Genomic DNA, 17,572 nt, shown 5'->3' on the forward strand with positions numbered 1-17,572 from the left:
GTGTAAGGGCGTATGGAATTATCATAAATATTAAGTTATCCTGTTTATAATATTTATGTTAATAGTGGTATTAAATTAAAATGTATATAACTGAACTATTTGAATATAGCTCCGAAGCCAAAGTTATAAATGTTTTATGTTATACATAACAGCTACGCTGTTAGCTGTGTGGCTACGGCAGTAAAGAATATAGCCACCCCTTCTCTTTCCGTGGGTGTCGTAAGAAGCGACTAAGAGATAAGCGACTAAGAACACAGTTCCACTACCACCTTGGAACTTAAAAAGCCGACCGATGGCGGGATAAATTGAAATAAACAGGCCGAAGACGAGCTGCAGCGTCTTCGGTGCGACAAAGCCAGCCCTGCGGACACCAACCCGCCTGCCCAGCGCGGTGACTATGCGCAATACACATGAGTTCAAGCCATTTTTGGTGCGAAGTTGTGGAGGCCTATGTCCAGCAGTGAACTGCGATAGGCTGAAGTGAAGTAATACATAGCAGTGTAGTAAAATGTTTTGATTAAAAGTTTTTTTTTATTTTTTATTTGCCTTCTTAAATTAATTTTATTTGAAGTAAATAAACACGAATAAATAATAATTAAATTCGAAGGACGTCAAATAGTCTTCTAAAGTACATCGTAAATGACGTAGCGACGGGAGCGATGGCTTTAGATCGGAATTGGAAAACAACGTGCTACCAACATGCATTCGAGTTTGACCATGTAAATTAAAAGAAAATATGTCATAAGTGGAAATACAAACTGAACATTGTATTTTTTATGAAGAACATTTAGATAAAATAGTATATTTTAAGAGCTGAGGCTGAGATAGAAAAACCGAATAGATTTCGAGATATCGGATAGACATTTTTTTCAAGATGGCGCTTGAAGCTCCGCGTGAATGTCAGCATTTTGTGATTTTATATTCAGTAAGCAATCCTAAGTCTTATAAAACATATCGGATCGAGATTAAATTCTATTTTTACTGACCAGGACAAACCTACATATTAATTATTGTTTAAAAATTGGATGATTTTTTTTATTAATTATTATATTTGTATGTATTTATGTGTATGCGTATCTATGTATTATTGAATCTATTAAACAATATTATCATTCATCCTTAGAATAGTCCATCGCTACTATATCGTGTCCTGTGCCCAAAGGTTATCTGGACGAAATCGATCTTCTGCGATAAGATCACCTTTGTACGTCTGTTAGTGTTTAGTTACTACTCTGTTTGTTTATATTTTGGTGTACAATAAAATAATATAATTTAACAAAAAAGTTATTTTTCAGTTCGCAGATTGATAAAATAAATAAATTTGTAAAATAAAAGTTGCCTATGTTACTCCTTATTACATCAGCTATCTGCCAGTGAAAGTCCCGTCAAAATCGGTCCAGTCCTTTCAGAGATTAACCGAAACAAGCAGACAGACAGACAGACAAAAATTGTAAAAGAATATGTTGGTACATGTACCGTGTATACATCCATATGCATTTAGTAAAAAGTGGGTTTTTTATTATTACAAACAGACACTCCAGTTTTATTTATTTGTATAGATTTTTGTATTATTTTTTATTTTTAAGCTTTCATGGTTTTAACAATCATTACATATGAGATATATTTAAGTAATAATAATAATTTGTAAAATATGTTATAGTAGGCTGTGGAGGCTGTTTTTACTATTCTGATATCATACTTTTATGGTCAGTTTGGAACAAGAAGGTAGGTACTAAGAAAAATAACGAGATTTTTTTTTCTTAATTAAAAGAGTAAAATTACTTCACTTAATTTTTTTATATTTTTTTATTTCGACTTTTTAATACATCAACAATAAACACTTTTCATTGATTCACCAAGCATAATTAGCGCCGTGTGCGCTGTATGAAATGTGTGAAACTGCAGGCGCAGCAGAGTATGACACAGTTGATTTCAATACAGGGGCAGCGGCAGCGTAAGTGGAGATAGCAGGAGCTGCGTAGGTTCTAGAGTACGAAGCGATGGCTGGGGCAGCATAAGTCTTAGTATAAGATGCAAATGCTGGGGCAGAGTAGGTCCTGGCGTATGAGGCGATCGCTGGGGCTGAGTATGTCCTGGCGTAAGAGGTGGCTGCTGGAGAAGCATAGGAGGTGATTGCTGGAGCCGCGTACGAGGCAAAGGCGGGTGCAGAGTATGAGGCAATCGCAGGGGACGCGTACGCTCTAGCGCCATGGCCAAGTTGAGTAGTGTAAGAGGAGTAAGAAGACACTGCGGGTGCAATGGTGCGCGACACAGCTACAGCAGGGGTAGCAGCAACGGCTACAGCAGGAGCAGCTGCAGCATAAGTCGCGACAGGAGAACCGTGAGATGTTTGAGTCGAATATGAAGAGTATGAAGTCACTGCTGGTGAGGTAATGGTTTTGGTAACTACAGGTGCAGCAGCGTAAGATGTGGCGACAACTGGAGTGGCAGCGTATGATGTTGTGATGGCAGGAGCAGCATAAGATCTCGCGATGACAGGAGCAGATGAGTATGTTGAGATAGGCGCAGAATGAGAGGTTTGCGACGAGTAAGACGAATACGACGTAGCGACGGGGGCGATGGCTTTAGCTACCACGGGAGCAGCCGCAGAGTAAGTAGTAGCGACTGCAGGAGCAGCGCCATATGTAGCAATGGGTGCTGCGTGTGCGGTGTGGGTCGAGTAAGACACAGATGATATTGCAGGAGCGGCGATAGCATGGCTACTGTATGCCACGGGAGCTACGAGGCCACTACCGTAGGCAGCGCCCAAAGCGCAAAGTGCGACCATCAACTGAAAAGATATATACTTAAGATTAATAATATACTTTTACATTTTAAGATATTGACATTAAAATTGGATATATCTTTAATATTTTAAATAATTTGATCTTAAAATGAAATATGAAAAGAGATATCAGTGAAAAATGACGCACCTTGGCGAACATGTTTATGTTTTAATTTTCGCTTGTTGAATAATTACCAAGCAGATTGTTTTGGTTTTTATACTAAAAGTTTCGCCCTTAATATTATTTTGTTCGATTCAGTTTTATTATCAAGGTAACCTGCTTGCAATAAGTTTGTGCATATATGGTATAAAAGTGAACCACTTTTACTTGGTGACAGTCTTTCAATTAGCCTATTTTGTTAAATTTCAAAAAAAAATATTTATTTGTAAACAAAATTGTATTATCTAATCATATACGACGCTGTGTCGCAGCGGTCATAGAACTGGCTGTTGCGCTGGCGGTCGCGGGTTCGATCCCCGCTCACGGCAGACATTTGTATCGGCCATATAGATGTTTGTCGTGGTCTGGGCGCTTGTGCTTGTATACAGCATGTGTTTCCTGACCGACACAGGAGAAAATCCTACTGAGGGCCGTTGAGTGTGAAGCGTTTATTATTTATTATTTATATCATTCTATACTCCGCGTCGTAAAATGTTGTTATGTTTTTTATCAATGAAACCAATTGTTTTTGTTTTAACTGCTGCCCGGACAGACTACGTTCTGTCAAAAGTTAATAGTAAAAATTAAATGTTCTTTTTTAATTTCAATTTTTATTTATTAGTATTAAAACTTTCCGTGGCCTTAAGGAACATACAAAAAAAACCGAATTGGTCGAGCCATTCACGAGTTATGCGCTTAACAACATTCATTTTTATTTATATAAATTTACTATTTAATATGTAAATATAATTTATAACATTTTATTTCATCGAATAAACTTAATGTGGGTACGGCAACATGAAAATAAAACCGTCTATACACTATTTATGTCAATCGTTTGATAACTACGTAGGTGAGGTATTTTTGACTAGCCCGTTGGCGCAGTTTGTAGTGACCCTGCTTTCTGCTCCGAGGGTTGTGGGTTCGATTCCCACCCCGAGTCTGGGTGTAATATAAATATTTATTTATATATTTATATATTTATATATGTATTATTTATAAGTATGTTTATCGAAAAAAAAATATGTACTAGTCGGCTGTTACCTATAACACAAGCATTAAGTTGCTTACTTTAGGAACAGACGACCGTGTGTGTATTGTGTAAATATTTATTTATTATTTAGAACTTTGCTTTTTTTTTGTCATGACCTCTAAAATAAGTTTTTATGAATTTGTTACATATATAATCTTGCTATACATTTGCTATGGGTCATTGTCGCGTATTCTAATTTTTTTACTTAAAACTGGATTTCTGAGGAGGGCAAGCCTTTGAGTTATTGCATATAACTAAAAGTAACCGATAAACTATACATGCGTCTACTATTGTCTGCACTCAGTTTCATTATTTATTCTCTCAGTAAGATTGTCTTATATTATGTAACTAGCTGTGCTCGCAACTTCGTCCGCATGTAACATAAGAAAGAAAGTTATTTTTCAGTTCGCAGATTTATAAAATAAATAAATTTCTAAAATAAAAGTAGCCTATTTTACTCCTTACTACATCAGCTATCTGCAAGTGAAAGTCCCGTCAAAATCGGTCGAGCCGTTTCAGAGATTAGCCGTAACAAACAGACAGACAGGCAGACAAAAATTGTAAAAAATGTTATTTTGGTATCTGTATCGTGTACTTATACATCAATGTGCATTTAGTAAAAAGCGGTTATTTTAATATTACAAACAGACACTCCAATTTTATTTATTTGTATAGATGTGCATCCCGAAAAGATTCAATAATCTGTGAAGACAAGTGTCTTAATTGCATATTATGAATGGACGTCTCTCTATGTTCCTCCTCACATGCCTCCTCTCGTGTCTATAATTTTTGGAATTTAAATCTTTAAGAAACAATATAAGTTCCGTGGTTATTATAAAGACATGGGTAGTGAAATCGTGTGAAACATTAACGCTTAAAAGTGACGCGACCTTCCCTAAAAGTAACGTTTTACCGCGCAACATCCCTTGCGAAAAAGACAAACATATTTTTAAACATCAGGTTAGTAATAGTTCGCAAGAAGTAAACACCAGTTGCGCATCAGAGCTAACACACACTTTTTTTATTTATTTAATACTTGATCAGCCTGTAACGTCCTACTACGGACCAAAGGTCTTTCTTCATGTAGTTGTTAGATAATTTGGCTACAACGAGTAACAATTACTATCTTGTGTTTATGTTCAATACTGGTACTGACGTGCTCTCTAAGCCAGAGTTGGGAAACCCACAAAGAGACACACCGCCACCAGTAAAAAATATTAATTGAAATATAAATAATATAAACTATGACCACCGACTTACTATACCAGTAAGGCTGTTTTTTTTTTTTATTTAGTCTGGATTATAGGTACAACTGAGCCTTGACTTTCTCTGATACAAATAGTACTGGGTCATAACGTTACAGCGTGATGTCATACCGTAAAACATATTTAAAGCGATTCGAATGTAAATCATTTAACCTTTTAATTATAAAAAAATTAAAAGTTCTATCAGTGTTTTACAAAAATAACCTTACAAAAATTTTTTGTTATCTGGCTTAATATCAATAAAAATATTTTAATTTAGTATTGTAAACACTTATTTATAATAGTAAAATTTATTATTTCAATTAATTATTTAATTCAATTTATTATTTATTAGCAACGTAAAAAAAATTTCACGTAATTCTTACTCATTTCTTGCCAATATATAATAATATCAAACAACATATGCCGCGATAAAAAAAAACTTTATTTATAATATTTAGTATTGCATTTGTTTTGGACAAGAAAGCGGGCACGTAATTTTTGTCGTATTAATTATACTGAGTCACTGAACTATAAGGAACTCTGAACTAGAGAGTTATAGACTTTCTAACAAGCACGAACTCAAGTACATTGTATTGACCACCCACACCCACATACGTATTTCACGAAATTTCCGTATATTTTATCCATTGTTGGCTTGTAATCTATTGCGAACTATCAATTTATTTACTAGCACCAACGATAATATATTATATATCAAATTACTTATATCTGATGCATACAAAAAATTGGGAATAACCTAGAATAAACTTTTTTCTTACTTTCTTACGTAAGGCTTTACGTAACTTTTTGTTGATTTTTACGTACTGGCTCAGTAGTCACGTCAACTTGCTGATGATTTAGCACCGCGTATTCAATCCTATATATGATGAGTTTTTATATAGGCCACACTGTTTGTTATAGGCTAGTTTTTAAGTGTGATTTTCTGGACCACCAATAAAGATTCAAACAGGTTAATCATTTTACGGTTTCTCTTTCGGTTACAAATCTATGAATTGTAACATTAACATTATTCCTTATATCATGGTGAAAAAAAAATCTTTTCTTACTTTCTTACGTAAGACTACGTAACATTTTTGAATTAATAAAGAATCGAACCAAATATTTTAACACGTGTTTGGACATGCTACGTCACTGTTGCTAAGTATGTACGAAGTACTTATACTTAATTAAGAATTATAATAAGAATTAATAAACGCTTCAAACTCAACGGATCCCCCAGTAGAATTTTCTTCTGTGTTAGGGGTCCGGAAACACACACAATACACAAACACAACGCCCAGACCACGACTAACATCTATACGGTCGATACAAATTAATGTCTGTCGTGAGTCGGGAATCGAACCCGTGACCGCCAGCGCAACAGCCAGTGCTATTACCGCTGCGCTAACGTGTCGTTAATGTTATTAATTAAGCTAGTAAGATTTATCACAGTTCATGTTTTGGCAGCAACATAAAAAAAAAACATTTGTATAACTTTTTTTTAAACTGAACTAAATCATCCTGTTACTCTTATCGATGGGCAAAGGTCTCATTTCTATGCAGGAGAAGAATTAGAGCTTAAACCACCACGCTGCACTACAATGGGTTAGCGGATAATTCTCATAACATGTGTAATCTTATACTATTAAACACGATCGGAATAATGTTCAATTATATTGTTAATATTTATAAATTATTTATTATATTAAAGATTAAAATCTACCTACATTCAATTTTCTGAGAACAAGTCCGTCGAAATCACTTAAGCCGCTCAAAATTGCTCGCTTATAATATTATAAAATTAATATGTGTTCAAATTTCAATTAGACACACGACATCCAGAACAAGTGGGTGAAAACTGTTTACTAGATCTTTATTCATAATATTAAATAAATAATGAAATAAAGAAAAATCGAAAGAGGTACTTTATAAAAAAAAAGTCAGTTACAAGAATTTATAAATTCTGTGTCTGATAGAGTTACTAATAAATTTTGGGTTACACCGCTCGAAGGAAAGAATAAACTAAATCGTAACAACAGAAAGATCGAGCGGTATCATAACTAGTTTACACAATGCATGACATAGCATTTTGAAGTAAAATTCAACATATCATCATCTTCACTATAGCCTATCGCAGTCCACTGCTGAACATAGGCCTCGCCACAAGTTCGCGCCAAAAATGGCGTGAACTCATGTGTGTGTTGCCCATAGTCACCACGCTGGGCAGGCGGGTTGGTGACCGCAGGGCTGGCTTTGTCGCACCGAGCGTTGACTATGAGACGTTGTTGCCCGTCTTCGACCTATGTATTTCAAAGCCAGCAGTTGGATGGTTATCCCGCCATCGGTCGGCTTTTTAAATTCCAAGGTGGTAGTGGAACTGTGTTATCCCTTAGTCGCCTCTTACGACACCCACGAGAAGAAAGGGGGTGGCTATATTCTTACTGCCGTAACCACACAGCTAACAGCTTAGCTGTTATGTATAACATAAAACATTTATAACTTTGGGTACGGAGCTATATGAAAATAGTTCAGTTATATATTTTCAACAAAATTCAACATATAACTTTAGTTAACTATTAATGCTACATGTCTCAATGTGTGTTGCTATATACATATGGACGTAACAACACTATAATGTTTTCCGTTTCCTAATTATAAATTATGATTATTATTATTGAGGAACCTATTTTAATAATATTTTATTATTATTATTTTTGTGTGTATGTACGAAGCAACGAGCTGGTGTTTTCTGATTTCGCCTCGTTAACTAAGCACTGCATAATAGCACATAAGGTGGCTACTGTGTTGTATATTAATTTCAGTTGTTCAATGAATGGATTAAACGCCTAAGGAAGGATTTTGCAACTTTAGGTAAGTCAATTATATTTGCGAAATTTTTAGAAGCGGATAATCTTTAGAAAGAATAACTTTTTTGTGTAGCTTGACAGCTATTTTTAAATGAAGAGTAAGTAGCTTGCCGTCATTATATAGATGTCTCTACCCTACCTGAAAGTTTTCTTAATCATAATTTTGAGTACAGATCGCTGTGCTTCTTCAACTTAAATCTTTATGCAATATATTGTCAAAAATTGACTCAGTTCTAAATATGTATACATACTATTTTAAGGAATTTAATTGAAACTTATTTTTGCCTTTTTGTGAAATCTTTTTGTCCAGCATGAAATATATAATTTAAAAGTCAGGCTTTGGACAGATCGGTACAGTTATCATATGTATCTAATTGATATAATAAAAATGATTATTAAATTGTCGCATATTCTACCATAACTGTATATTTATCATTTATTTCTTGAAACGTATTTGCTTATTGGGAGACTTTTATAATTAATATCCTGGGCGCAGTCATCGTCAGTATATGTTTTTGCTATAACTTTTATTTCTTTATAGGTTTAGGCTTTTTATACGCACAAAAAAAATGTTAAAATCAAACAAATTTTACATTGGCAAGTTGTTTTATTCGTTAATTACATATTTACAAGAACAGAAATTTGATTCAGTTTACCAGGCATAGTTGGCACCGTGGGCACTGTAGGCAACGTGAGATACAGCGGGAGCGGCAGAGTAGGAGATGGCAGATTTGATAATGGGGGCAGCTGCGGCGTAAGAGTAGGTAGGTGCGGCGTACGCGGATACGGCAGGGGCAACATACGATTTACCGTAAGTGGCAAACGTAGGGGCGGCGTAGGCGGAAACAGCGGGGGCAACGTAAGATTTGGCGTATGAGGTGATCGCAGGCGCGGAGTAAGTGGTGTACGCGGGACCAGCGGAGTAAGTGGCATATGCAGGACCAGCGGCGTAACTGGCATATGCGGGACCAGCGGCGTAACTGGCATACGCGGGACGAGCAGCGTAAGTGGTTAAGGCGGGTGTGACGTACGCCTTAGCTCCGTGGTTGGTCTGGGAGGAGTATGAAGAGTAAGAAGATACAGCGGGAGCTACAGCTACGGCAGGAGCGGCAGCGACGGCTACAGCAGGGGCGGCGGCGGCGTAAGTCGTAACAGGAGAGCCGTGCGCGGTTTGGGTCGAGTAAGAAGAGTAGGAAGTTGTGGCAGGTGCAATAGTCTTGGTTACCACGGGGGCGGCGTAAGAGGTGATTGCTGGAGCAGCAGCATATGTGGCGATGGCTGGAGCGGCCGCATAAGCCACAGGAGAGGCGTGGGCAGTGTGAGTTGAGTACGAAGATACAGAAGAAACTGCAGGAGTGATGGTCTTAGTGACGACAGCAGGAGCCGCGATAGCGTGGCTAGCGTACGCTACTGGAGATGACGCATAGAGGCCGCTGCCGTGGGCAACGCCTAAAGCGCAAAGAGCAACGATCAACTGAAAATAAAAAGAAAAAATTGGTTAGAAAATTATAAAAAAGGCACATAATTAGAGTATGAAATATTACAAGCAAAGCATCAGTACTAGATTTGTTTTTAATGAATATCTAATAACCAAAATGGAAACACACCTTAGCGTACATGTTTATTCTAGTTATGCTGGCAACTGAATAACATCGACAGAAGTGCTCTGGTTTTTATACAAAGTTTGCTTCATATAATTCATTTCACTTTCATTGCCAAGGTAAGCAAGTTCTGACTCGTTAACATACACTGGGCGGTGACTCAGTGATAGCCTTTCGATTTCCGTTGGGTTCCGTTTGTTTAATGCAGACGAATAAAATCTAAGCTCAAGGTTTTAGCATAGGCCAAACAGCCTTGAGTTTTATTATTATTGCTAAAAATTAATATTTCAATGTAAGTGCTTAATTAATCAGATACATGAATTCATTACAACGTCCAGTCATATATTTTATGTTAAGTTTTAATTCCTTTACATATTTAATAAATTTCAATTTTTAGTCTATACTTATCGTTTACCTATATCTAAACTGTTTTAAAATATCAGTGCCCAAATTTCAAATAAAATTCAATAAAATAGTTGGTTATGAAATTATACCTAATATTTGTTCAAATATAAGGTTTCTCTAAGATTCCGCACGAAACACAAAGATACTCCTATATTACGCACATACATGTCAACAATATCAGACGTCACTTCCGTTTCAAAATAAGTACACTAAATTGCTATACGTTCGTAAAAGCTCAATATTTACGAACACCGCTTCGCTATAAGTTTTCGTTAATCGTTAACAACCGATCGAGTATAGGGTATTCTAGCACGGGTCCGAGTTCCTTTCTGGGAAGATATTTGTAGTCATGCAAATTTTTGTATGCAAATGTATGTAAATATTTGTGAGTTTCCCACAATGCCTCTGAAAGCATATAAACACGTCATACGTGAAGAATGTAACTTATGTTAAGGAAATTCTGTGGTGTCGAGGAAAAAGGAGATAAGTCAATTTATCGTTAGTCAATAAATAAAACTTTGAAAAATGAGATCTCTCTCTTCTGACAAGAAGAAATTAAGTCTCTAATATACTGAACATTAAATAATTGTGTTTGTTAGCAAACGAAAAAAACCGACTTCAATTTCATCGACAAGTAATACAACGTAGACGAACAAAATTAACAAAGGCAATAGTCGCCATTACGATTTTCGAAGGTTCCCCTCGATTTCTCTGGGATGCCATCATCAGATCCTGGTTTCTTTATCATGTTACCGCCGTTAGAATATCAACTTTCCAAAAAAAAGAATAATCAAAATCGGTTCACAAACAACGAAGCTATCCGTGAACACACATACGGTCACAATACGACAATATACGGTCGAATTGTGAAACCTCCTTCTTTTTTGAACTCGGTTAATAAATTACGAGTTTCTAGCAAATTACATGACTTGCTTTTTAATTAATTGCCCATTGTGAAAAGTTCAAATATACTTGTCTCCTTTTTCCTTAACACCACAGTATTATCCGTCAACCCCTCTCTTAAATGAAAAGAAGGCCTTCGCCAAGCTGTCGGACGTTTACAAGTTCATTTAGTCACGGTAAGTTTTGAAGATTTCAAATAACTCATTTTTAAATAAAAATCGTTGATCTGGCAAACTTAATAACCCAATTTTTTTTTTTCAAGAGTATGCCTATCGATTTTATTTTATTTTCTTTTGTATAAAAAAAAAATATTGTCCTGACAATAACGAACAAAAACGAATTATTTAATTTGGTGAAGTTGTTCGTAAGTTAAGCACGTCCATAAATTTCAGCGCTTCATTTATATTTATATACAAAAATAGTTATCTATACAAATAAAATTCTAGTGGCTGTTTGTAATATTAAAATAACCGCTTCCTACTAAATTCATATAGATGTATACACGGTACATATACCAAAATAACATTTTTTACAATTTCTGTCTCTCTGTCTGTTTGTTCTGGCTAATCTCTGAAACGGCTGGACCGATTTTGACGGAACTTTCACTGACAGATAGCTGATGTAGTAAGGAGTAATTCAGGCTACTTTTATTTTAGAAATTTATTCATTTTATAACTTTCAGAACTGGACAATAACTTGTTTGCTTAATTAATGAAGATTTAATGTGTATTGTTTTTAAATAAATCTGTTACTAGATCATAACGTTCATAAACTATACAAAAAAAAATTCTTTTGCTTTATAAACATTATTATTCGTAAACACATTGTGTAATATTTCAAAATAAAAATATAGTTTACGTAAAATTTCTAGAATCTTAACAAGAAGTTATAGGTTCTGATCACTTTCCTATATTTTTTAAACCATTTCAAGCTTTTTTTATAATTAACAATAATTTAAACTGGTTTTAACAAAAGTAAATTACAAAACCTTGACTTTTATGACCAGTCCCTTATTCCAAAGTTTACACCAAGAGTATTTTTTATTTAAATCAAGTTAATTCTTTGACATCTTTCTAATTTAGTCGTTTCTGGATATATACCAATATATAGGAGAGAGATATAGGTACTTTTAATATAAATCAAACTTACAATAAATAAATAGTTTATATAATAATAAAATGGAGAATAAAATTGTTCTCATAATAATACCTAACGCTATTGTTTAACAAGTAACTAACTATTAGTAACTTCGTTAAGAAACCAATTATAATAAAACTAGCGACCCACCCTGGCTACGCACGGTTGCAAAAACTATCTATGTTCCTCTACTATATTATGAATGTATTATACATATGAACCTTCCTCTGGGTGCACTCTATTTACTTAAGAAAGCCGCATCAAAATCTGTTGCGCAATTTTAAAGATCTAAGTATACAAACACCGAGAAGCGATTTTATTTTATACTATGTATAAAACGATTATAATTTACTACATCGAAGTCCTCTACAATTTCATTTCAAAAACTTTGTTATCTTTAAACTTCCGTATTCGAAGATGGTTTTTATATTTAATTATTGAAGACAATAATGATAAAAACCTTATAACTTAGGTACATTACGCTTATACTTTGGTAAATCAATATTAGTGATTTGATTTTTTTATAAAAAAGTTGGAATTTCTGTTGCAGACAATGGATCAACATGGATTTACGGAATAGAAAATTCGTTTTGTGAAATGCCGTCCAATTGTGGCAAAAGGGCAAAAATGATTTATTCAATGACACGTAGATAGTCAGTTTTAAATAATGCAGCAAAGTCATCGTAGGAAAACCCGAGAAGTGGTACCTGCTAGGCGGTTTTAACGGCTATTTTACAAGAAGCTTATGTTAAGCTTCTTGCTATTTTAGTTAAGGTCAGACGTCTCGAAGAAAATAATTAGGCCTTTTATTATTCCCCTGAAATAAAGATACTTTGTTTACTAAAATCATATCATGTCACATCTCTACTTTTTCCTCAATTTATCTCTGTTTATTTGGTCCTCTCTATCTCACTTTGTCTCAAATCTATACTGGCTATATCGATCAGTGTTAGTTTGGCGAGTTCGTATGTGACGTCACTAGAGAACAAAAAAAGCCATTACACTTATTCCAAATCAATCATATAGCAACTGCAACTTATTGTTGTGTAAGTGTACCAAAACAAATCACGGGTATGAGACTTTTAAAATAAACCCTATTCTACTTTTGTTAAGGCGCAGCAATCACCGGTCTACGTTTTCGAAAAGACCGGCTTATAATAATGATAATGTATCGTAATATACGAGTTCTGCTTATGCTAAAGGTCATTGACCAACTGCAATAAAATAAACCACTCTCATTTGCAACCGAAACTCTCATATTTATATACATATAGTTCTCAAGATAACAACCATGAAAAGGCAATATTTTTCAGATACACGTATTATAATTAAACCATTTTAAATTGAATATTTCAACAATAAACATTAATCCCTACTGATATTATAAATGTGAAACTAAGTTTGTCTGCCTTTTACAAAACAAAAGCTTTAAAGCTCTTTTAGTGTGCAACCCGAGAAGGGTATCCTACAACGCCCTTTGCGGCCCTTGGCTGAAAAGTATGGCAACCGCTTCGAAACCTATTTTAAGATTAACCTAGACATTGGGTTTGAATATATTTATTTATTTTTTTATTTATTTACACTTTCGCACACTAATACAAAGTTTTAACAGCATAACAAATGATATATAAAAACAAAATTTGCATCAGTTGCAACAGGCGGCCTTATCGCTAATACAGCGATCTCTTCCAGGCAACCTTTGGGCAGAGGACTAAATAAGAAGTGTGGGATATACCCACCTATGTTACTTTTAGTTGTGAAAAAGTGCATCAAGGGCTTGAATTAAGGGATCAAAGTTTTATTTGCAATATAATTTATATTTGCAACAGATCGTATCCTCAAAATAAAAAAATAAATTATGCCCACGAATAGACGAGTAGTATTCCACGAGAACCAAGTCGCGGGAATAAGCTTGTATCAGCCATAAATAAATGATAATATATTTATTCGCTAGTAAATCGTCAATTTGTACACTTACTATTTAGGTAATAAATTTACATTAAAAATACATTTATATAAATAAAAATGAATGTTGCTAAGCGCATAACTCGAGAATTGCTCGACCAATGCGGCGAATTTATTTTTTTGTATGTTCCTTAAGGCCCACGGAAAGTTTTTATACTTAAAAAATATATTTAAAAAAATAATTTTTACTATTAAATTTTGACAGAACGAAATCTGTCCGGGCAGCTAGTATACAATAAAAATAATTATTTGATAATTATGGGAATATATACTTAAGATGCATAAATTGTTAAATATTTTAATGATGTATACCATCACATACACCTAAAGTTAGATTTTGATAGGAAATTCAGAATGTTTCATTTATTCAATCAAAATTATTTTGCCTAGTCCGGTAGAGGAAGGCCATTTAGGGGGACTTGTTTTAATTAAAACCACATACAACACTCGCCTAAAACTAGATCAGACCGGTTAAAAAGATCAGTTGTTTTTTTAAGTGCTATACTAAAAGTTAATTGATATATTATGAAATATATCGACACCAGTTTTATAATTTATTACATGTCTATTTTCCTAACATTATAACACACCGCTATTAACACGAATAGGTATACACTTAATCCTAGTTTAGTTTTATTACAATTTTTAAATACAGTTTATAGAAAATACCTGCCATTATATATTTTTTTTTCTTATTGAATCTCTATTCAATTTATAACATTAGAACTTTAAACTTTTTCGATCACAGAATGTGTACGTAAAAATTTTGTACATTGTAGTTCAGGCTCTTCTATAGTTGTCACAGTACAAACTTTTATTAAAATGTATGAAAAATTCGATTATTACCGTCTTTTTTTTTTAGTCTGCATCAAATTGACATCTGTAGAATTAAATAAAACTGAATGTTTGCCTGTATGTCCTTTATAGAATCGTAAACTATGCATTTGATCATGTCATGGTCTTCAGCGAAGTGTTGTGCATGAGCCCACAAATGTTTCTGAGTTGGTACGACCAAAAAAATATTAAAAAAGCGCATCAATGCGCGCAGGGTAAAGCTAGTATAAAATAATTTTGAAAAGTATTTCTTAACAACATTTTTATAAGTCATAATGAATTATAGAAAAAAAAAACAGCCACTGTATCACAACATCTATTTTATTTTTCATTCAATTGACATTGTATACTACAAACACTGAATTTATTACATTGATCTTATGAAAATAACTATAGACATAGTTAACAAGTGTCAATACAAAACTAAGTAAACCTTAAAATATAAAACGCAAATTAATAACGGCCAAAAATAAAATAAAAATCACTTCTGACGCATACAATTCAAAAATGTAATCAAAAATAACAGCTATATATAATGGTCTTAAAATAAAAATGAATTTTTGTTTGTGCATTATCAGTTATACAAGTCATATAATAAGAATAAAACACCGCTGCACAGGAAGACAAATTGGCATTACCTGATGACGGCGATATACGTCACGCAAAATTTTATACTTCCCTTTCTGTTTATCACGTTAATCACATACAATGCTTACATAAATCACACTATTTCAAATCATCTAATTTTTTAATATCTCCCAAAGATACGTTTTGGTAACAAAAAGTAACATATTTCGTTATATATACAGCTTTTTATTCCAACCTAGATATTTTCATATTCACAGTAGGCATATCCTTCCTTATTCATCAATTATTTTTTGCTAAAGCAATTTATGAACGTCTCTTAACTGACATTATTTTTTAAATATAAGGAAGATAGTATTTTTTTTATTATTATTATTAATATTTCACATTTTATATTTCTAGACTGTCCCAAATTAACATCTTAGATTGTAGTCATCGTCGATGGAATAATTTTGATACAACTGACAATATTTTGAATAAATCGATACTTTCTTTAGTGTAATATTAACTAACTTTAATATTTTTTATACTTCATAAAATTATTATACAAGGAGTTTTGTTATTGTTCAGCGTTACGAACACAATTCTATTCAAGAAATAATTCAATTATAACATAAACAATATATATTGCGGATATATATTATTTTTAGTAGTAAGTAAATGTGAAATATTTTTTGTCCATATATTTATAAAATATTTAATAATGAAATTCAAAAATTGTCTCCAGCAAAAGAATTTTACATGTCATTTTCTTTTGAATAATCAAGAGTACATAATTAAAATGCGTTATATCGTGCGTACTCGACCCTTGCCTCTACACTTCCTTACAAAACCTTAAAACTAAATCTTAATACAAAGCTTTAATGTGGCGTACACAGTTATAACTAAATTAAAAATCTTAAACATTAAAGAAAGCACCATGAACTCATAACGGTCTTATATAATCGATAGGCAAAACAAATAATGTCCGAGTTACGAATCATCATAAATGTACCACATACATATAGAGTAGAAAGTATCTTAACAATGCATTACATATACATAAAATCTTAAATATGAAATTGGTAACTATGCCAAGGATCTTAAAAGGACGTACAATGAATTTGTATCGTAAACATTATCGCTTCCTACTACATATAAACATATAACATTGAGAGTTAAAGTACATACATTTGTTCATACTTTTTGGCACAAGAGACTTTAATTATCAGTCATCAAGATATCACAGAAGGTGAATAATTCCAAAAAGTTCAGTATCATACTTTTTGATAAAATATGATCATATATGCCAAGAAATATCAACAAGACCAATATTTTTGGTATAGCCTATTCTAATTTACGATTAAATGTGAACATCGATAAAGCGGTGGGGGTAACCTTTATATTAATGTAATATACGACAAAATACACAATTATCCATCAAAGTTTTACCGATAATAAATGACAATTTTTTCAAGAATTCATATTTTGGTGGCGTTTGAATACAGCTTTACTTTTTTGAAATGAAAAAAAAATCGCATAATTGATTAAAAGAAAACTTGTCATTTATCAGAAATCTGTAATTGTAAATTTTATTGACAAACGACAATTCAAATATACCAGCTTCCGTATTCCGTATACGTTGAAGCAAAAACTTTAACTATACATATGACCTCGATTTTTAACCAAAACTCGGAACGAGTTTGCAATGTTCACCCTACAACGACTATATATTATAAAGATCATTGCGTTTATTTTTACTGTATTATTATTTATAGGAAGATAAATTTGGAGAACTGTATAAATCCTAGTGAGACAGACAGTAATATTAGTAGGAAAATACCTTTCTTAGAAATTAACTGAATAATTAGAAGTCTTTTTATTTATTTACCCCGAATTCTAAACAACATTAATATTTTTAAATTATTAAAAATTAGCGTCTTTAAGTATAAACCCGTATAAATCGTTAATAATTAGTAAATATAATTGGCCAAATAAGCCATAATTGGCAAATTGTAATAAAATATCATATATTTTTTTGGACCGCAGTTTAAAATTATTTTTTAATTGT

General features: G+C 33.2%; 1 protein-coding gene across 1 annotated transcript; it reads right to left on the reverse strand.

Annotated features, from left to right (window-relative positions):
- Positions 1 to 1,778: 1,778 nt before the first annotated feature.
- On the reverse strand, positions 1,779 to 9,754 carry LOC123658244 (paternally-expressed gene 3 protein-like). The gene is made up of 4 exons (XM_045593684.1): positions 9,700 to 9,754; positions 8,749 to 9,566; positions 6,051 to 6,102; positions 1,779 to 2,791 (listed from the first exon to the last, which is right to left on the reverse strand). Exons 1-4 carry the CDS (start codon positions 9,709 to 9,711, stop codon positions 1,853 to 1,855), a joined length of 1,821 nt encoding a protein of 606 aa, XP_045449640.1. The 5' UTR covers positions 9,712 to 9,754; the 3' UTR covers positions 1,779 to 1,852.
- Positions 9,755 to 17,572: the final 7,818 nt, after the last annotated feature.

The sequence above is a fragment of the Melitaea cinxia genome, chromosome 12, assembly GCF_905220565.1.
Source record: "Melitaea cinxia chromosome 12, ilMelCinx1.1, whole genome shotgun sequence".
Taxonomy (NCBI): domain Eukaryota; kingdom Metazoa; phylum Arthropoda; class Insecta; order Lepidoptera; family Nymphalidae; genus Melitaea; species Melitaea cinxia.